General features: G+C 40.4%; 1 protein-coding gene across 2 annotated transcripts in view; it reads left to right on the forward strand.

Annotated features, from left to right (window-relative positions):
• trim62.1 (tripartite motif containing 62, tandem duplicate 1) overlaps positions 1–20,525 on the forward strand; it is a 55,687-nt gene extending 35,162 nt beyond the window's left edge. For both annotated transcript variants that reach the window (XM_047348319.1, XM_047348317.1), the window contains exons 3-6: positions 1,365–1,460; positions 8,161–8,417; positions 10,927–11,042; positions 16,842–20,525. In XM_047348319.1, the coding sequence (XP_047204275.1) occupies positions 1,365–1,460; positions 8,161–8,417; positions 10,927–11,042; positions 16,842–17,392 (1,020 nt within the window). In that variant the 3' untranslated portion in view covers positions 17,393–20,525. The remainder of the gene's footprint in view (positions 1–1,364; positions 1,461–8,160; positions 8,418–10,926; positions 11,043–16,841) is intronic.
• Positions 20,526–21,712: the final 1,187 nt, after the last annotated feature.

Genomic DNA, 21,712 nt, shown 5'->3' on the forward strand with positions numbered 1-21,712 from the left:
TCAGAACAGTATGGGAAAAATATATCTTCCTGTTTTTGCAAATTAACATTGAAAATGCTTTATTAACCCTTAAATTAATGCCTTATTAACCCTTAAATGAATGCCTAACAGGCATGGGCTGGTATGAGATCCTGATGGTTTCATAGCTGCAGGCTCAGGTAGCCACCCTGCAGTCAGGCTGCATGATGGACATGCTGCTCATAGCTTACCACGTATAGTATGACTCTGACTGCACGATGACTACTCCTCCCATTAAGCCACAAAGTTTGAGGTTCAATTCTAGCTTCCACCACTGCCACATTGGCATGTGCCAATTGGCCTATGGGCAAGCGACCAATCAGCATACAGATGTGTGCGACTGAACAAAATCAACTGAAAAGATCAACAGAGGTCAGTTTCTAATGAATGTGCAGATCTTTGGATCAAACATCGAAGCTGTTTTTTCTTTTTGAATGTTTCTACACCTGGTTTGTTGATTTTTCTTCTGTCTACTAATTATAAAAGCTTTGTCATACTAAAAGCCTTGGACTTATTTCATAAAACCCAAATATGTGGTGAAAAAATGTTCATGCACTGCAGTTTTTTAAACAGCCTGTTTTGTTCATTTCTTCATTTGTTTGATATTTCCCAGTAGGGGTTTCACAATACTTCTATTCATCGTATTAACAACTTAGGACCTGATCGATATTTTCTCTATAATTCTGCTCAATATATTTGATTATAAAGCAGCTCTTATGAATGCTTGCCTGCCAAATAGATTCTTTTGTGATTTTTGAGGCTGCCTTCATATTTCTTTATTAGCAGAATGTGTTTTGTAGCAATTGTTTATGGATGACAGTGCATGCACGCCTCAGTCCATAAACATGGTGTGGTTTAGTCTCCTTGTTACTAGCTTTAATCTCTGCACCTGCCTCCTGCCTCAGGCAGACATGGAGGTGGTGTTCAGTAAAGCTTTTGCCTGCTGGTGTCTGACTTGGGATGAGACCCAGTTTTCTGTGACACAGCCCGAAATCTCCAGAGATTTTATATTCTCTTTCATATCTCGCTCTCCATCTGGCTTGTTTGTTTTGGAGCTGAGGATTAAATCTTTGCAGCCTCATATCCGATCAAACGGAGCTGTTACACAAGTATTTTAATTTCATCTTAATACAGAAGGATTTGGAGTTGGGAGAACATGTCTTACTACTTTTATTTCAAAGTAGCTGAAATGTTTCTATATACCAAAGGCGCAAAGTGAAAGTTGGATTTTTTTAAATTGACAGGAAAGACGTTTAGATGTATTTGGTAACAAAGTTTAGATCTGTTGCTCTGACATATTTCTGCTACGCTATCGGCGGCTGATTTTTGCCTTGTTTGTGCTACAGAGAGAGATGAAGGAGCAGCTGGCTTCCCTGCAGGACAGCGAGAAGGGACACAGCGAGGCCCTGCAGCTCCTGCAGAGACAACTCACAGAGACCAAGGTAATGTAACCATTCCCCTTTTTAAAAAAAAAACAAAAAACAAATACAATATTTCATACTGGCCTGTTTCTTAAACCTCCGTAGAGACGCTTTGTCCCATGTCACTCTCTGTAAGGTTCAAACTCAGCAGCCCCAAATTACTCTGCTGTTACCTAAAGCTTCAGAGAAGCTACATCTGTAAATAACCTATTTATTGGCTTTATGAGGACCAAAGGCTGATGGTGATTTAGTAATTGGTAAATAATTAAAATGCTTTTTTTTTTTTTTTTTTTAAGTAAAAATGTTTGCGCTATTTAGAGATTCACTGATCAGGCTTTAGTTGCCGCTATTGATGTTTGCTTTTCTGTGAGGTCTGACCTGCTTTTTCCAGTTTTCTTTCTAAGGCCCATGATACATGAGTAATTCCACAGGTGAATATAAAAAACATTGACCTTGAAAGATCCTTGAGTGAGGCGGTATTGCTGAATCAAACAGAAATTGAAGATCATCTTAGTTCATACATCAAAGCACATATCCCCCCTAACCAGAGCACACAGAGAAACCAGTCAGTGACTGAACAAATTCGAAACTCAAAAACCTGACTGCATCATACCAATAGCTACCAGGACGCACCAAAAACAACAATATTCGGTGTGGGTGCTCTTACTGGGTAAAGAAAACTCAAAGTTTTCTGTATCCATGAGTTGTTTTAAAATGAAGTCTTAGGAAACAGATTTTTAGGAGTGTATTTAAAAAGAAACTATTTCCAGCGACACGGTGAGACTTGTCTGCCGGTCATTCAGGCTGCAAGAGAGTTGGACCGTTTAATCAGATGGTGTAAGGCTCATCAGAGTACAGTAAAAGGTGTTCTGTTTCTATTTTTTGAGCTTTCACCCTCTATCTGCCATGAAGAATGCTGGATTTGGAAATGTTGGCAGCTTTTTGGGAATCTTAGACTGGAAATTTGCCAAAAAAACCAATCGGCATATCTCTACTTCAAACTGTTATCTGATTTTTGTTATAGGCTGTTTGTTTACAGACCAAATAAAGTGGGAGGTTTTAGTTTTGATGCATGACTGGTTGATGCCAAAAAATGGCCAATTTAGTTAAAAAGCTGCTAACTAGTGATTCAGTGCAGTGAGTTTTGAGTAATTTATTCCCAAGTCGGATGAGTGCAGCGGTCGTGGCTCTGGCTTTATTAGGCATTGATGAGACTGCAACACTGAAGTGCACCCTTTAGTTTTCAACAAGGTTGCAACACTTTTGACAGACTGAAATAAAAAAAGCCTTCTTTTTCTGCTAAACACATTTTCTTATCATATATGGAGGCTCCAAACTCTCTTACACACTAATAAAACATTGAGTGTTGGTGACAAAGGGAGGCTCCCTGCTCTGTTGCCTCTATTAGAGGACACTGCCAAGTCTATCTCTAGCTGCCGGTTCAGACCAGGACAATCGATCCCTCTGCAAGAGGACATAACTTTGCACAGCAGAATAAATCCAAACTCAGTAGACTTTTAGATTAAGTTTACAATTTGACAAAAAAAATCTTGTTTGCATGAAGTCAGGCTACATTAGTTCAGTTTTTTGTACTTTCGTTGTTCGAACTCTGTTATATGACTGCATAATAACAGGAAAAAATTCAGTATGTGAGAGAGTTGTTGAACACGGCAACAACAGCATGACTGGCGATAAATGCACACATAGATAAATCTAGACTGTTTGCCTTTCTGCTTTAGGATTATTTGCAAACATAGGCTCTAGATGGTGAGCAGTCTGTCCAGATCATGGAAGAAATGAAATGCATTATTTCTGTCACAGCATCGTAGGTTTACTAAAAAAAACAGCTGCAGCTCCTGAAAGGCAATAAAAAGTGTCATGGCAATACAGTTTCTTAATGACTTTACCAGAATATTGGGATGTTTCAGCCGTTATAAAACATATTGCCGGTATACCGAGCACATATGGATTGCATTTATGAAATTAGATAACATTTATTGCTTTCCAGGTGTTTCTTCGTGATACTGATATTGTGCACAATAATCCTGTGACAGCAACACATTCACAATATATTCTGCAGCTGTTCTGTTAGAATCTATTTTTATAAGATTATAAAACATGTTTTTTTTTAATTGTCAGGGATTTAGGTTTTGTTCATAAAAAAATAAAATTGGTTTTGATGTCCAACACTCACTGAAGGAAGAGATTTTATTCAGTGACTGATCAGATTGACCTTGTTGCATTGCTTTGAATATTTGATTTTTTTGGTCCCGTAGCTGTGTGTCTGGTAGCTGTGCGTCTGGCACAACGAGGGGCGGAGCCTTTGCTAAGCAGCAGCTCCTCTAGCGCGTGCTCGACAGGGTATGTAAACAGAACAGCATGGCTGCCAAAGCACAAGGGAAGGTAGCGATACCTCCACTGCCTGCCACCGCATACAGAGCTAAACAGCCTAAACGGAGAAAAACGGATGAAGAGGAAAAGAAAATGAAGAGAAGTCCCTCGATGAAGCCATGTTTCCTCCAGAGGACCGTGCACGAGCTTGAGGCGCGTGTTTAGTCTCGTGCATGTCGACTGGGAGGAGACGAGGAAGGAGAGGAGGGTTTTTCATGGGGAAAAGCAGTTTTATACCTCAAACTAAACTGTTCTTCTCACTCATGGTTCGAATTTGTGCAGGATTAGGGATAGTTCCTTTAAACTTTAGAGAAGACAATTTAGAAAAACGTTTTATTGCCAAAGTTCTTTAATACCTTTTAATAAGGCAGTTTCCTGCCCTTTGGGGCTATATAAGCTTTGCTTCTTTTTTAAAGGCTGTCCACAAGGTTTAGGAATGTTGATGGGAATGTGTGGCCATTCTTCCAGGAGCCATTTGTAAGGTCAGACAGTGATGTTGGATGAAAAAATCAGTCTCAATTCTAATTTATCCTGAATGTCTTCGATAAAGTTGAGATCAGGACTGATTCTGCAGACTCGTCAAGTTTCTCCACACCTAACTCACTCAGCCAGACCTTGCTTTATAGATCTCGGCTTTATGGACTGATGCATACATGTTGGACCTGAAAAGGTTATCTCAAAAACTGTTGCCTCAGAGTCGGTCCTTGAAGCTCTTTATGCTTTGTTCTTGAGCTAATCTGAAGCCCACATCATGTTTTTGAGGTCTATAGGTATCGACTCTGGAGAATGGTGATGATCTCCATGCAGACTGCACCTCAGCGTCTGCTGACCTAGCTCTACAATTTTACATGATCTACAGAGTTGCTGTCGTTCCCAATCGCATCCATTTTAATTCTACTAATATATATATATATATATATATATATATATATAAAATAGCAGAGAAGTTATTTGGGCTTTATCATTAAGCATCCCAAAGTAACTGTGAAACATCTAAATCCAGCTAGAAATCTATTATGTAGGAAACTGAACATTTTGTAAGTAGGTGTGGTGTTTACAAAAACCAGCCGCCACAGAGACAGTTTCTTCCCCCAGGCTGTTTCTCTGATGAACATTTAATAGAGCACCAAACAACCTCACACTGAAGTGGCAAATCCACCTTTGTATACGTGTATATTGTGTATATATGTATTTAAGGACATAAGGATATATGCAGAATATATCTTATAACACAAAAAAACAAAAAAGAAACCCAGAGAGCAAAGTGTACCAGAGTCAAATTCCTTGTTTGTTGTATGTACAGAGGTTGGACAATGAAACTGAAACACCTGGTTTTAGACCACAATAATTTATTAGTATGGTGTAGGGCCTCCTTTTGCGGCCAATACAGCGTCAATTCATCTTGGGAATGACATATACAAGTCCTGCACAGTGGTCAGAGGGATTTTAAGCCATTCTTCTTGCAGGATAGTGGCCAGGTCACTATGTGATACTGGTGGAAGAAAACGTTTCCTGACTCGCTCCTCCAAAACACCCCAAAGTGGCTCAATAATATTTAAATCTGGTGACTGTGCAGGCCATGGGAGATGTTCAACTTCACTTTCATGTTCATCAAACCAATCTTTCACCAGTCTTGCTGTGTATTGGTGCATTGTCATCCTGATACACGGCACCGCCTTCAGGATACAATGTTTGAACCATTGGATGCACATTGTCCTCAAGAATGGTTCGGTAGTCCTTGGCAGTGACTCACCCATCTAGCACAAGTATTGGGCCAAGGGAATGCCATGATATGGCAGCCCAAACCATCACTTATCCACCTCCAAGCTTCACTCTGGGCATGCAACAGTCTGGGTGGTACGCTTCTTTGGGGCTTCTCCACACCGTAACTCTCTCGGATGTGGGGAAAACAGTAAAGGTGGACTCATCAGAGAACAATACATGTTTCACATTGTCCACGGCCCAAGATTTGCGCTCCTTGCACCATTGAAACCGACGTTTGGCATTGGCATGAGTGACCAAAGGTTTGGCTATAGCATCCCGGCCGTGTATATTGACCCTGTGGAGCTCCCGACGGACAATTCTGGTGGAAACAAGAGAGTTGAGGTGCACATTTAATTCTGCCGTGATTTGGGCAGCCGTGGTTTTATGTTTTTTGGATACAATCCGGGTTAGCACCCGAACATCCCTTTCAGACAGCTTCTTCTTGCGTCCACAGTTAATCCTGTTGAATGTGGTTCATCCTTCTTGGTGGTATGCTGACATTACCCTGGATACCGTGGCTCTTGATACATCACAAAGACTTACTGTCTTGGTCACAGATGCGCCAGCAAGACATGCACCAACAATTTGTCCTCTTTTGAACTCTGGTATGTCATCCATAATGTTGTGTGCATTTCAATATTTTGAGCGAAACTGTGCTCTTACCCTGCTAATTGAACCTTCACACTCTGACCTACTGGTGCAATGTGCAATCAATGAAGACTGGCTACCAGACGGGTCCAATTTAGCCATGAAACCTCCCACACTAAAATGACAGGTGTTTCAGTTTCATTGTCCAACCCCTGTACAAACCTGGCAATAAAGCTGATTCTGATTCTGTGTTTGGTTACTGATTATCTCACTTCCAAACTTCTGGGTTGTCAGGTGATTTCCAACATAACCTGGTTTGAGTAGCTTTTTAATCTGGGGAGCTTGTGTTAATAAGTGAGCCATAAACATTTGCTCACACACATACACACACACACACTTATGCACTCTCTACAACAGACCAAAGGTTGGATTTCCTGGAGGTGTAACTGTCGGTCTTATTTCTGATTTCCAAAAAGGAGTTTTTATTTCCCTAATTGTTGAAGTCTCTGCATGACGTTTTGGCATCGCTCGCCTTCTTTTCCACCCTCTGCCCTGGCAGGTCTTGCAGGACTTGTCCGTTTTATCGATTTTCTCCAACTGCCTGACGTAGGTCTTTTAGCTCATTGGAAATGAGCTGATCTCAATAGATTTACATCCATCTGCAGTGAGTGGTGTTCCTGGAAGTGAGCCACACTCTGACGGCATTGATCTTTGATGCATTTAGGCTGCTGGCAATGAAATGACTCCCAGGTTTTACTCTTCATTTTGTGCGGTCGGAGGTGAGGTGATGCCATTTCACATTTGGTGTCATTTTCGGGCCAGAAGCATTGCAAATCTTATATACGCTGTCATGTTGAGGGTTTTAGCTGCAAATGGTTCTTTTTTCATTTAAAACGTTTTGTTTCTCATGCGCTGTAAAGGATCTCAGATTGTCTATGTCCTCAGCAGGGGTTCACTTGATGACATGTAGCCATGAAAAATGTCCAGCCTGACGTCTCTGAAGGCTGCAGACACCCACTCGGTGCCATCACGGCCTGCTGGGCCAAACAACAAACATGTCAGTGTGACTGATAGCTGCTCCACTGCAGCCATCCTCCCCTATCTCTACACCATCACTTAAACTCCTAACTAGGTAGGGAATCTTTAGCTAGCTGGGGATTGCTGTTATAACGAGCTCCCGCAGGAAGTGAGAGATTACCTGTCTGCCCTAACCAGCAGGAACAAGTCTGCAGTTTGAAAGGATCACATTTTGGTTGGTGTGAGAAACTAAAATGAAGTTTACAGAATGCTGTTTGTTTTGGTAAAAGTAGAGGTGGAATTTGGTTTAAGAAACCCCTACAGTAATGCAATCTATATAATATACGAGTGTTATTCTATTCTAATTTATTGAGATGTGCCTGCATGCATAAAACACAAGCTTCAACCGTTTTTCAACAGGCCTTTTGTTCTGTCTTGTTAATTCTCAGTGCAAATGCTGTGATCAATCCTTTTGATGCATATCTTAAGCTATAATTTCTACTCTTCGCCTGTTTGGATTCTTCAGTTTTACTTTAAACCGCTGAGATCTTTAATGGATTTAGCTCCTCTATCTGCCCACTGGTCCTCCCACACTTTTTTAAAGTTGTTTCTGGTTGTACTCTTTCCCTGCTGCTGTACAATAGTCTGAAATACTCCTTATTTTCAGGTTAGATGGTTGTGTACACATGTTGCTCCCAAGAGCCTCTTAAAATCAATACATCTACATGCTGATAAAATTAATTACTGTTTATGTAATAATAACACAGTTTAGAGTGCTGTGCAAACCCTTGATTTATTGATTCTTGTATAATTAGAGTTCAGCCATTGTTACCTAATCTCTCAACACATTCACTAACTACAATCATAAAGTTTGCATTCAAGCATTTTGAACTGCATTTATCCAGCTCCACCTTGCATGGTTTCAGTTTTTCTGACCAGGTAATCTTTTGGTTCTTTTCAGTCCTCAGCCAAGAGTCTTCGTGCAACCATTGGGGATGCTTTCGAGCGGCTTCACCGCTTCCTCCGAGAGCGCCAGAAGAGCATGCTGGAAGAGCTGGAGATGGACACGGCCCGCAAGCTGTCCGACATTGAGCACAAGATCCAGTGCTACAGCCAGCAGCTGCGCGACGTCAAGGACGGCATCCAGATCCTGCAGGAGCGCCTTAACGAGACGGGCCGACACGACTTCCTGGAGGGCGTGGCCATCACGTCCGAGAGGTGTGTGTGTGTGTGTGTGACCTGCTTGCTCTCAGATGTGGTCGCGAATAAGTGTACTCTAAAGAAAGATTTGGATTTCAGAGAATATTTGGTATTGAATTTGCTGAAATGAAACGTGTTAAATGTGGGGACAGCGTTGTGCAAAACCTGCTGACCAGTTGGAGAAAGTAGAGATTTGAGCACCAGCTAATCCCTGAACAGATGGAGCTTTGGGGCTGAATTAAATCAGCTGTAATGTCTAATCAGGAGGTGGATGATGAGGATTATTTGAACAGTTTAATGTCTCAAGGCAGAAAAAAGCAAAACAAATTGTAAGAGCAAAAAAATTACATAAAAAGGCAAAGTTTCTTAAACTTAATACATGTCGTCATAAAAATGTAATAATATCAGACTTGTATTATTGAGCGTGATTAATTAAAACTAGATGAACTCTTTGTAGTCAAGCAGGTTTAACTTTGCAGTTCAGCTCTTTTTATGTAGCAAAAATAGTCAAGAGGTTAATAAATGGCTCTTCTCCATTTATTCTAGAACATTGCTAAAATGTGTTGATGTGTAAACCTGTGGTAACTTTTTTCTTTATACAAAAACATAACAATTTTCCAGTATACAATGGTATTGAAAATACAAACCATGAAATGAATTAACGGGAGGAACAACTTTGAATTATGTGTCTGAAACTACACGTCTGTCAGAGGAGCTGTTAATGTGCAAACATGTTGGATTAAAAGAGGAACCCAAACAATTATTTAACTTAAAAGAACAGTATATTTTTTACAGTAAACTCAATCTGGCAAATCAGCTCTGATGCTGTGGGCATGGCTTTGTTTTACCAGAGTTCCTACAGAGTCTGCAAAAATTCAGGAAAGTATGGATTTAGATTAAAGTGTTTTCCAGGTCTGAATTAGAATTGAAAAATAAGTTGCACCAGTCAATCCGTCGTAGTATCTGCCTGAGATTCCTCAAACATTTGTATTGTTGTGATGTATGTAAAGCTGAGTTTTCACCCAAATCCTTTAGTTTAGGATCCTAGAGGTAGATCATGGTTAGGAAAGCATAAGATAAGCAGCTACTGTGCAGCACTTCCATCTGCATTGCTGAGATGGAAAATGATGGCATATTTGACTGCATATCCGCTTCATGTGGTTCTGTTTGAGATCCAGCCGAGCTCCTTTGATTAACTGAAGCTCCAAGCTGAGAGCATAAATGGTGTGTGGGCTTTACTGGCCCTTCATGTCACAGAAAAATAATGTTGGGACCTCAGTTATTCATGTCTTGTTGGGGAAACATCTTTGCACAGATAGGAAATGGGTTACAGGACCCAGAACTTTTATAAGAGTTCCTACGCAGTCTTGAGAAGTATATAAGTGTGGAAAAAAAGTTAGAACTTCCAAACTTTGTCTTATTTCATTATGTAAAACATAAAGAAACCGAGTTTCTGAAAACTAAATGTTTTTTTTATTAACATTTATATTTAGATTGTTACCTTTAGTTTAACACATCAGAACTTCATTATTTTAGATTTTGAGTTACATGCTTATTTTAAAATAAAAAGAGGGTTTTCGTTTATTTTTTCTTAAGATCATTGTTATTTCTGTGTTTTAAAACCAGTTCTTCGTCTGGCTTTGGTTTAGAACTCGGTCAAAACATTTGAATGTCTTTTGTTTTCTTAGTTTAGAGAAATAAATGCATTACTGGTCTCAAAGTGTGATTTTCAGGGATGTGGATTCAGCCCAGCTTAGTCCATTCCAGTTTTTCTAAGTATTATACATTTGAACTGATGTAAGTTTGTCTACAAGTGAAAAAGTGTGGAACTTTGAAAACTTTGAAATTGAAATATCATAGGAGCACCTAGTTTTAGCATGATTACACTGAGGTTGGGGAATGCATTACTCTCTGGTTACAGTAGTGCTGTTTAAAAAAACTGTTCTGATGACCATAACTCATGTTGTTTTTAATGCTCTGATAAAATTGGCTTTAATTCTCCAGATCTGCTTATTATAACCAGTTTAGGAGTTACTCTGTGAGACTATTGCTGGTGTTGTGGTTCTTTTTTTAAAGCTTAGACTTTTTTTATTTCTCTCACTCAATAAGACAACACCAGCTCTAGCAGGATGGTTAATGCAGAGCAGGATGGCTGCAGCTTAAGATGCAGGTTTTGGCCAGGGAGAAGCCTGAGTGAGTGGTATTATTAATTATTTACAGGCCATTTCTCAGACTACGATGTGTTACGCGTGAATAGAAGTGTCTGCATGTGCTTACTGTCCTTCCCATGGAGGTTTATATCTAGACCTGTAAAGGTTTGGAGCAAAGCCCTACACCACACCCATTCTGCCAGTTTCATCCATGCAGCTCATGATTAATGATGAAGCTCACCAGCTGATGGAAAATTTTTAAATGCATAAATAAAAAGAATTTCATCAAGCATTGAAAGTCAGAGCTGCATATGAAGAGTCGATATTGAGTTACAAATGAAGACATCAGTTCAGACTGTTATTGATCTGTTTTTCAGGGTTAAAGGGAAGATACATGAGACCAATCTGACATATGAGGACTTCCCAACTTCCAAGTACATGGGGCCCTTACAGTACACAATATGGAAGTCACTCTTCCAGGACATTTCACCAGGTAAGCTAGCATGACTTAAACAGACTGGAAGGTTGTCTAGTTGAGAAATGTTTGCTGCTTAGACCAACAGATCGATACCATTCCCACCAGGCTACAGTTAAAGATAGGCTAAAGATTGAGAATTTTTCATCTTCCTGATCAGGAACACCAGTAAGTAAAGCTGTGATTTACATGTTCAGCTGTGTTTGTTTTAAAGCTAAAGCAGCTTTACTGGGGTTGCCTGCATGTTGCCGCTCCCAATTTGTTGGAAATGCTTTGAGATCAAGCAAATAAGATGCTGGTTGTTAATAAATCATGAGCCAGCTGTTTGATTTAATCATCCTTGAGGAAGCAAGAGGAAAATTTCTCTCGTTTTCTGAGGAAAACTACCTTTTATTTTGTTGTTGTTAGACTGGTATAGAGGGAAACCTGTACAAGAGGACTCCCAGGATTGTTGTGGATGCATAAAAATAAATAGAAAATGAGGTGGAAATATTTTTTCCCTGAATCTTCTGCATTTTTAATTTTTCTCTTATATTTCTGGGATACAGAGACTTTCAGCTAAAACCCCCAACTTTTAAACATAGGTGAAATTTGCAAAAATGTATATAGTCTACAATAATGACTTGGAAACAATTGGTATTGTCTGATGCAACCATGTTTAATTTTTCAGGTTGTAAGTCTATGAACTATCTGGAGCAGAAAAACAACACTGTGCAGATGTTATGGTAATAAGATAATGGATAGCATGCAGCTTGGGGCTGTATTTTGAAGCTTGTCTGATTGGAGGCTGCAGATAAAGCTTGCAGGCCTTTCAGCCGAAAACAAGTTAAAACGTAGATTCGAATGGAAAATTGAAGGGCTTCAGCAGCAGATCAGCGCTCTTGACGCCTCAACCTGAGCCCAGACCCATTTCTAATTGAAAAGCTACAGGGAGAGCTGCAGCAAGAGAGGCTTTAAATACATTTGCAAAGCAGAGTGAAATAAAATTGTAAAGTCAAGATGTGCCAGGCCTCTGTACTTTCATCCAAAAGGACCTGAGTGCTTTGATAAAATCGAATGGTGGTTAGCACAGCCATGGGGCTTCGTCTCAGGTGAGAAATGGTGGCGATGTATTTCAGTGTTTGAAGGTCCTAAGTGGAGCAGGGCTTCTTCCAGCCATCTCTCACTCACAACAGATAATTCAATGAATTATTTTATCTTTTTTCCGCTCTCTTAATCAATTTTTCTGTTGCGATCCATCAGCAGCAGTTGCCAGAGAGGCAACAAAGACATTCCTCCCATTATCCCTCAAACCTGTAATTCACAGTTGGGAAAGGAGGAACAACTAACGGACCCTGATCTGTTTTTTAACCCCTCATATGTTGTGCTTCTTCATTTTACCCAAACAGGCACTCGGGGTATGAATCTTTAATGACTTCATTGTAACAAACACTTGAGTTGTCATTGACCAGTGAACAAGCTGTCCTGTCCGCTGGCAGTTTGCCACGAAATTCACCTCCATCTAACCTTGCTGATGTAAATGCAGAACAGTTTGAAAAAATGTCACCTTCCCTGAGACTAAATGATTTCAATACGCAAGCAGCTGTAGATTTTGGTATGGGTGATACGGTGCTTTTAATCGAGAGTGGCATTAACACTTAAAAAACAACTTATTATTCAGGTTTGGCCTGAACTAGTTTTGTCTCATCTGCATGTCCAGTCAATAGAGATCGAATGCCTCCCTGTGTCAGTTATTATTTGTTAGCAATGTTAATTGTTAGCATCTGCTTTGGAGCTAAATCTAAAATACCAAGACTGGTAAAACATGAACTGGATAGATCTAGACTAAAGAGATTCTTCAATCTCTTAAATCTGTAGTCAAATATTCTCTCCTTCATTTGGCTCAAACACAGACAAAAGAAGCAATGCTGCTGCTTATCATTGATAACAGAAAACATTTCCCTACCTTATAAACATTATATAAACATAAACCACATGTACCTGGCTGTTAACTACCTGCTAGGGCTGCAGAATACAGTACAGGTCCTTCTCAAAATATTAGCATATTGTGATAAAGTTCATTATTTTCCATAATGTCATGATGAAAATGTAACATTCATATATTTTAGATTCATTGCACACTAACTGAAATATTTCAGGTCTTTTATTGTCTTAATACGGATGATTTTGGCATACAGCTCATGAAAACCCAAAATTCCTATCTCACAAAATTAGCATATTTCATCCGACCAATAAAAGAAAAGTGTTTTTAATACAAAAAACGTCAACCTTCAAATAATCATGTACAGTTATGCACTCAATACTTGGTCGGGAATCCTTTGGCAGAAATGACTGCTTCAATGCGGCGTGGCATGGAGGCAATCAGCCTGTGGCACTGCTGAGGTCTTATGGAGGCCCAGGATGCTTCGATAGCGGCCTTTAGCTCATCCAGAGTGTTGGGTCTTGAGTCTCTCAACGTTCTCTTCACAATATCCCACAGATTCTCTATGGGGTTCAGGTCAGGAGAGTTGGCAGGCCAATTGAGCACAGTGATACCATGGTCAGTAAACCATTTACCAGTGGTTTTGGCACTGTGAGCAGGTGCCAGGTCGTGCTGAAAAATGAAATCTTCATCTCCATAAAGCTTTTCAGCAGATGGAAGCATGAAGTGCTCCAAAATCTCCTGATAGCTAGCTGCATTGATCCTGCCCTTGATAAAACACAGTGGACCAACACCAGCAGCTGACACGGCACCCCAGACCATCACTGACTGTGGGTACTTGACACTGGACTTCTGGCATTTTGGCATTTCCTTCTCCCCAGTCTTCCTCCAGACTCTGGCACCTTGATGACATGCAGAATTTGCTTTCATCCGTACAAAGTACTTTGGACCACTGAGCAACAGTCCAGTGCTGCTTCTCTGTAGCCCAGGTCTGGGGAATGCGGCACCTGTAGCCCATTTCCTGCACACGCCTGTGCACGGTGGCTCTGGATGTTTCTACTCCAGACTCAGTCCACTGCTTCCGCAGGTCCCCCAAGGTCTGGAATCGGCCCTTCTCCACAATCTTCCTCAGGGTCCGGTCACCTCTTCTCGTTGTATAGCGTTTTCTGCCACACTTTTTCCTTCCCACAGACTTCCCACTGAGGTGCCTTGATACAGCACTCTGGGAACAGCCTATTCGTTCAGAAATTTCTTTCTGTGTCTTACCCTCTTGCTTGAGGGTGTCAATAGTGGCCTTCTGGACAGCAGTCAGGTCGGCAGTCTTACCCATGATTGGGGTTTTGAGTGATGAACCAGGCTGGGAGTTTTAAAGGCCTCAGGAATCTTTTGCAGGTGTTTAGAGTTAACTCGTTGATTCAGATGATTAGGTTCATAGCTCGTTTAGAGACCCTTTTAATGATATGCTAATTTTGTGAGATAGGAATTTTGGGTTTTCATGAGCTGTATGCCAAAATCATCCGTATTAAGACAATAAAAGACCTGAAATATTTCAGTTAGTGTGCAATGAATCTAAAATATATGAATGTTACATTTTCATCATGACATTATGAAAAATAATGAACTTTATCACAATATGCTAATATTTTGAGAAGGACCTATATATCACAATACAAGTGTGTGTGCATTGCTAAGGATTGTTAAGACATCAATACGTGGCTAAAATATTCCAAGTGTTACATTAGCATTTTGCATACTAATGTAAAATGTAGCCAGTTGGGCAGAGTCTCATGGAAGCAGATGCTCACACCAGGCATAAATGACAGCCCAAAATGCTAAAGGTCACATGGAGGCACAGATGAGAAGGAAAAGAAAGAAGAAAATACGTGTATTGCACATACCACAACTGAGTCATCTCAATATTTTTAATTATTATAGCCAACACAAGATGTCCTAAAATCACGAAGCCCTACTTCGTGCATGAGCCATCTGTCCTAACTTTCCCTGAATTGAGTTGTGTCCTCATCCCTTAGCTTTGGCTTTACCTAAATTGAGAATTTAAAATATGAAATAATCCCCAGGTAAATAGTATCTTTGTGTGGTCAAGGGGTGAGATATGTCCTCTTCATTTGTGTCTGTGTCTCAGATGATCTGCATCGAGGGTCTTTGTAGTGAAAGCGCTCACTATTTCTTTATTATACTCAATATTCAGACTAGCCTACTCTTAACTGGACTGGTCTATACTTATTACAGAGTTTTTAGACCACATTTTTTGATTTGTGAAAGCTTTACTAAACTTGATGTTGTATATAATCTTTTTATAAGCTTGATGTATTATTATACCCCTGGTAGAGCCCCAAGTTGTTCTACATCTGGGAAGTCAGGCTTGCAAGAAGCTCCACTGGGTAGAAACCCTCCCTACAACACTTAACTGCACAGAGTTTTAGACGTCCTACAGAGCTGTGATATGAAACTGCTCCTCCCATCTCCATAATTACTGTCTCTGTATTGTTTACACTCCTGGCGTGGTTGATGTTGCTGAAAATGAGCTCTCCTGCAAGACACTTTACTTTGAAGACTAGTTTTGTTGAAGACAAAAACAAATACATGGTGCAGTTGTGGTGAAACAATATTTTCTGTTTTTCATTCGTGACTGTGTCACCACACCTATTTTGTAAAGTTTCTTAACAGCTTGAGTATATTTACCAATTGGCTCACCATGAATCTGTTCATATCACATTAGAATGACTTCATATAGTTTCGGTGCATTATCCAAGTCAGAAAGTTAATGTTAACACAACATTAGAATTGTGTTAAAATCCATGGCCGAAATATATAAACAGAACACAGAAACGCCGAGGACACAGCCAAGACTTGGTGAAGAATGAAGGATGAGTTACATCTGGTACACCAAACTCAGGCATCAGTGCTTAGGACAATGGTCACCTGAGACAAAGGTCATGATGGCAAAGTCTTCAACTTTAATTTTTGTTCATAAAGTGAAGATTTATATGGAGATTTATCCAGTGAAGAAAAGGAAGTTGGGAGAACTGTGAGTGCGGTAGCTTGGAGACTTAACAAACCAGCACACTTCCCAAGTATTTAAAAACTGAGTTGTAATTTGAAACATTGAAATTCTGGCAGCTTTCAGGTAAACTTTATTTCTGGCCTTGTTCTGATCAGCATTGTTTCTCGGCAATCCCACTCCTCCATACAGCCACGTCACCAGAATACAAGTTTCACATTTCTCCACATAATCAGTCCATCTTTTACTCATGAATATTTAGCTACACCCCCATAATGTAGTTAAATGTAAGTTTGATGGAATTTGCTGCCAAATGTTATTTATTACACTCAGAGAAGGAGAAAAAAAACTATGCTGATGCATCTAATTATCGTAAATGTAAGCATTTTCTTACCTGATAAACTTTATGCTCATGAACAGCCCCTACACTGGTCTGGCTGTTTACTCCCTGCTAGAGCTATCTGTTCTAAACGGGACATGTTTGGTGGGTGAAAAGAGCTCTTTTCTCCCTACCAGTTTATTTGCGTACAGCTTACTTATGTTGTTTCTGTGTTGCCAATTAGTGGCTACACATCCATTTGAAATCAGTTTAAGTGATTATAAATTTTTTGTTTTTATGACTAGAAAACCACCTTATGTGATCACCATTCATGGTGCCGTTACAGAAACCTCATTTAAATATGTTAGTGGTTACTCAAAGAGTTTTGTTTTAGAAAGCTGCATTTTAAAATAATTAACCTACTTTAAAAATCAATGGAAGAGCTGATTGAAAGTTATATTTCCCACTTTCAAGATTTGTAGGTTTTTGTGGCCTTGAAATCTGATATATAACCTTTTAAGCTGCAACAGTCTCTTTTATCTCTCTCACCAACAGTGCCAGCAGCCTTGACCCTTGACCCCATCACAGCCCACCAAAGACTGATCCTCTCAGATGACTGCACCATTGTAGCCTACGGGAATCTCCACCCGCAACCTCTGCAGGACTCCCCTCGGCGCTTCGACGTGGAGGTGTCCGTCCTGGGAGCCGAGGGCTTTGTGTCAGGCGTTCACTACTGGGAGGTGATGGTGTCAGAGAAGACGCAGTGGATGATCGGCGTGGCCAATGAGGCGGTAAGCCGCAAAGGCAGCATCCAGATCCAGCCGAGTCGTGGCTTCTACTGCATCGTCATGCACGATGGTAACCAGTACAGCGCCTGCACCGAGCCCTGGACGCGCCTCAATGTCAAGAGCAAGCTGGAGAAGGTGGGGGTGTTCCTGGATTACCCGAAAGGCCTGCTCATCTTCTACAACGCAGATGACATGTCCTGGCTCTATACGTACCGAGAGAAATTCACCTCCAAGGTCTTCCCTTATTTCAGCCCCGGCCAGAGCCACGCCAACGGCAAGAACGTGCAGCCGCTGCGGATCAACACTGTGCGGCTTTAAGAGCAACTCGCGGTGGTTGCAGCTGACCAAACAGAGGAATAAATCATAGGTGACAAAATTCACACTTTAAAAAATGTTTAATGGGGTGTATTATTTTCTTTAGTTCTGTCAAGAATCATTCTTAGTGTTACTCTCAGAAATTTTTATTTTTTAAGAACCTTAAAGTTATTGTTTGCACTTGGACCTCATTTAGCATCTTTTTAGGAACAAAGATGACATTAATTGGAGAAACCTGGGCTCTCCTGGGGTTCGAGAGCGAAAGACGAAGAACATTTCTCTCGGCGGAACTGTCTGGGGCCCACCTTGTACATTCCCAGGCTGCTCGCTCTTACCATAAAGTCATGGCTGTCAGGCTCAATGTTGTCTCTTTGTTTCCAGACAAGTACACAGGGAACGACAGTGACTTGTTGCACAGGCGGCTAAACCAGCGGTATAACCGAGAAGATGAGTGATTGACAGAACTCCTGTTTGGGTTTCTTTCCCTCTATTTTGTTTCAGGAAGTTTTTCACTCATGTCAAGTCTGCTGGTTTCTTAGGGTTGTTACAGTTTCTTCATTATTTCTATAAGTTAATACGTTGACTTGAAAGGAAAACATCAATATTTGTTTAGGACCATTAAGTTTCTTCCTCTGTTCACTTAATGTACAGTCCGTCATTGTGAAGAAAACCTGTGTGTGTGTATGTGTGTGTGATCTGTCCACTTTATTTCTAAAACACTTCACTGAGTGAATGAGCACTTCATGCGGTGCCTTGAGAAAATATTCACACGTCTTGAATTATTTCACACTTTGTCCCATTACAACCAGACGTTCAATGTATTTTATTTATTTTTTGTGACCGATTAACCCAAGGTAAGTATGACTTTATTTTGAAGGGAAGGAAAATGAATTATAGTTACTAAAATGCTTTACAAATAACAATCTGAGAAGTGTGGCATGCATTTTTAGAGCAACCCCCCTGAGTCAGCTTACTTGCCTAGGCTCAGTCAAAGCTCAGTCAGATTGGATGGACCTTCTATGAACATTTCTTTTCTAGTCTTAACATAGATTCTCCAATAGATTTTGGTCGGAACTTTGACTGGGCCGTTCTACCGCAGGTATACGTTTTGATCCAAACCGTACTTTTGCGGCTCTGGCTGCATGTTTAGAGTGTTTAGAGTTTGCACTGGAAAGTGAAGCTCCGCCCCAGTCTAAACTGTCGCAGGCTGTAACAGGTTTTCCTCCAGGATTGCCCCGTATTTAGCTCCAGTTGTCTTCCCGTCAATGTTGACCAGCTTCTCTGTCGAAGAAAAGCACAGCATGATGCTGCCACTACTGTTTGTTGGGGGAGATGGTGCTTTTTCAGTGATATCCTTGGTTGGTGTTTTGCATGTTGGTCAAACGGTTGCTTGGTAGGACTTCTACAACGGCTCTCTTCTTGCCACTCTTCCATTAAAGCAGCATTTGTAAAGCACACAACTAATAGTCGTCCTGTCCACAAATTTTTCCACCTGAGCTATGCATCTTGGCAGCCCCTCCAGAGTTACCATGGGCCTCTTTGCTTCTGATTATTGCTCTCCTTGTCATGCCTTTGAGTGTCTGTAACTTCTTAAGGCAAATGGTGGCACTGGTTTTATTTGTAGGTGTCAGAGTAAAGAGAGCTGAAAACAAATGCCTGCTGCACTTCTCAAAAATCCTTGTATTGTTCATCTTTCACTTCACCAATATTCACCACTTTCTCTCATTTTCACATAATATCCCCATAAAACTGGCTGTAACTATTAAAGGTGGAATGTTTCAGGGGTGTGAATACTTTTGTAAGGCACTGTGCTCAGTAGGTATTTTAAAGGGGCAGGCCATTGTCTAGGAATATGCTGCTATTGGTGGAGCAAGGACCTTCAAGCTTATATATATATGGTATAAATGTGGAAATCTGTCTCCAGTGGAGCTGGTACATATTTAAGTTCCTTTCCTAAGACCGTCCATTATGGTGTCCACGTGTTGCTTTCCTCATCTTGTCTTAATATGAATATAATATTAAGTAAATATTGAATCTTGTTGTCAGAGGAGAGTGCCGCAGAGACGTGTTCTTATTCTAGTTCCCCTCATTTGTTAAATAAAATTGCTAAATGTTTAGAGAAGAGGCAATGAGGGGGTGAATTGTGTGCGGGTGTTGCATGATGATAAAAATCACAGGTGATTCCTCTGAGGCTCGGCGGTGTCCGTTTCTGTCCCACATGCCTCAGGTGCTTTTTGTTTCTTTTTTTTTTTTGTCTTTTCCATCATTGGTCACAGAGGTTCTGCTGCAAGAGTTTCTCAGCAAAGCCAGATAACTGAGAGGAGTGTGTTTGTTGTCATGTTGGAAGGAGCTGAGATCTTTTTGTGCCACCTGGCTCGGCTGGAGACTCAAATCCAACTTCAGTTGTCGGTAATGAAGCTCAACACCCATGCCATGGCCAAAATTGTTAATAATTGCACAAAACTTTGAGATGAGGTCGAATTTAGTTGACACAAATAATGAAACGAATGTAGCAGCCTTCCTTTGCTACTGTATTTTTGTTTTTTGTTTTGCATTTGTGCATGTGTCGTCTTTGTCAGTTTATTAAGTGAAAATTGGGGCAGTACCCTCAATTTGATAGGAAATGACTCCAGTATGTGCTGTAGAATCCAATCCAAACTGCGAATCAGTGGCTGTTTTAACATGCACAGATCTGCAGGAGCCTGTTACAATTCAGAGGTTCTGAGTCATTTTGCAGAGCAACACCTGGATCTGCTCATCACCCAGAAAGGACTGCATTTGGATTTATTTTGTAAGGTTTTAGGATAAAGATCCAGACAGTCTAGAAAACAAATGTCCTTCAACGTGGATCTCAACATGCAGGTTTAAAGGGAATTTGACTCCAGTTTGCTGTACTGCTTTCAGTGGGAGTATTACAAATAATGAGGATGTGTTGGGTTACTGTTGAATCTGATAAAAAAATATGTGTATATTCTGCTTATAACTATGACACTTTATATTGGATTTAATGACAATTGTGTCTGTAGGTGATGGCCTCTGCACACCTATCATTGTGTAAAAACACTCCAGTGTGCTTTTGCTTCTGGAGGATTGTGGTGAATGTTTTAATGTATAATAAACTGCTGTAAAAACTTGAGTGTCTTGAAATATTTCAAAGAATTAATATTCGTGCTGCAGGGCAGTGCTTTTCTCTGGAATGGGAAGCAGCAAAGTTGCATTCCTGTCTTGGGATGGCAGCTCTGATAACTCGCCTCAGGATAAATATGGTGAGTGTGTGTATAAATCTCACAACCAGGCAGTTAAAAACAAGTTAACAATTCTGTAGCAGTTTCTTCTTTTAGATGCACTAAACGTTCAGATTTTCTTTTCTATGAAGTCACAGCACAAAGATTTGGATTTTTGGTCATTTTTTATTTGTAGTAGTTTAACCACCGGGCATTACGAGCCAACAGCATCATGGCTTTACTGCCAGGGCTACAATACAAGCACCACCACAAGCTTTTTAATTTTAAAACATGTTTGCAACAAGCAATGAAATGAGAGTTGCCATGTCTGTTGCTAAAATATAGTCTGGTTTTAAACGGTGACTTAAACATTGAACATGAATATTTCATATTAGGAATAGTTTTTATGGGAAGAGACTTGTGCCATCAGAAATTGAATTTGAATTGCTCTGACTGAATTTGTATTTGTGTAATTTGAAATTAAATGCATTGGTTTTGTCCGAGCTACCGCACCCTGTTGGAGGTCAGACGCCTCGGAGACCCTCTGGTACTTGAACCCCAGAAGCGATCACACACTTTATCTAACACTGACTCTTAAAGGAACGACTCTCAAACAGTTTCTAACTTTTAGCTCCTTTAATCTAAATTAAGGCAGAGGAATGATTACAGAGATCAGCGCTGAGGCTCCCGTCTCGGACCGTCGCCGTATGTGTAAGGATGGCGAAGAGCCTTGATAGAAAGTCACATATAGTTTTATATCAGGTACTCCAATGCAATGGATGTTCCCTCCCTCAGTGATGATCTGTAGACTGTCACCATTGTGGTGTCTATCTGGTAGATTGTGTAGTAGTGGGTATTCATCCTTAATCTAAGTGTGCTGTAGCTTTCTAATCAACCCAGTTATACCAGCTGCTCCACTATCAACCCCAGTGCCCCAGCTTCAGGTCATTTATGACAAACCTTGGGTCATTTCTCCTTGTACTGTATGTTTATGAGCATTCTTATCCTATTGTAACAAAAGGGAAACATTAGAACTTGTATTTTATTTCACTATAGTATAAATGGGAAAAACAGCTATGAGCATGTTAATACAGGTTAT

Source organism: Girardinichthys multiradiatus, chromosome 20 (assembly GCF_021462225.1).
Source record: "Girardinichthys multiradiatus isolate DD_20200921_A chromosome 20, DD_fGirMul_XY1, whole genome shotgun sequence".
Taxonomy (NCBI): Eukaryota; Metazoa; Chordata; class Actinopteri; order Cyprinodontiformes; family Goodeidae; genus Girardinichthys; species Girardinichthys multiradiatus.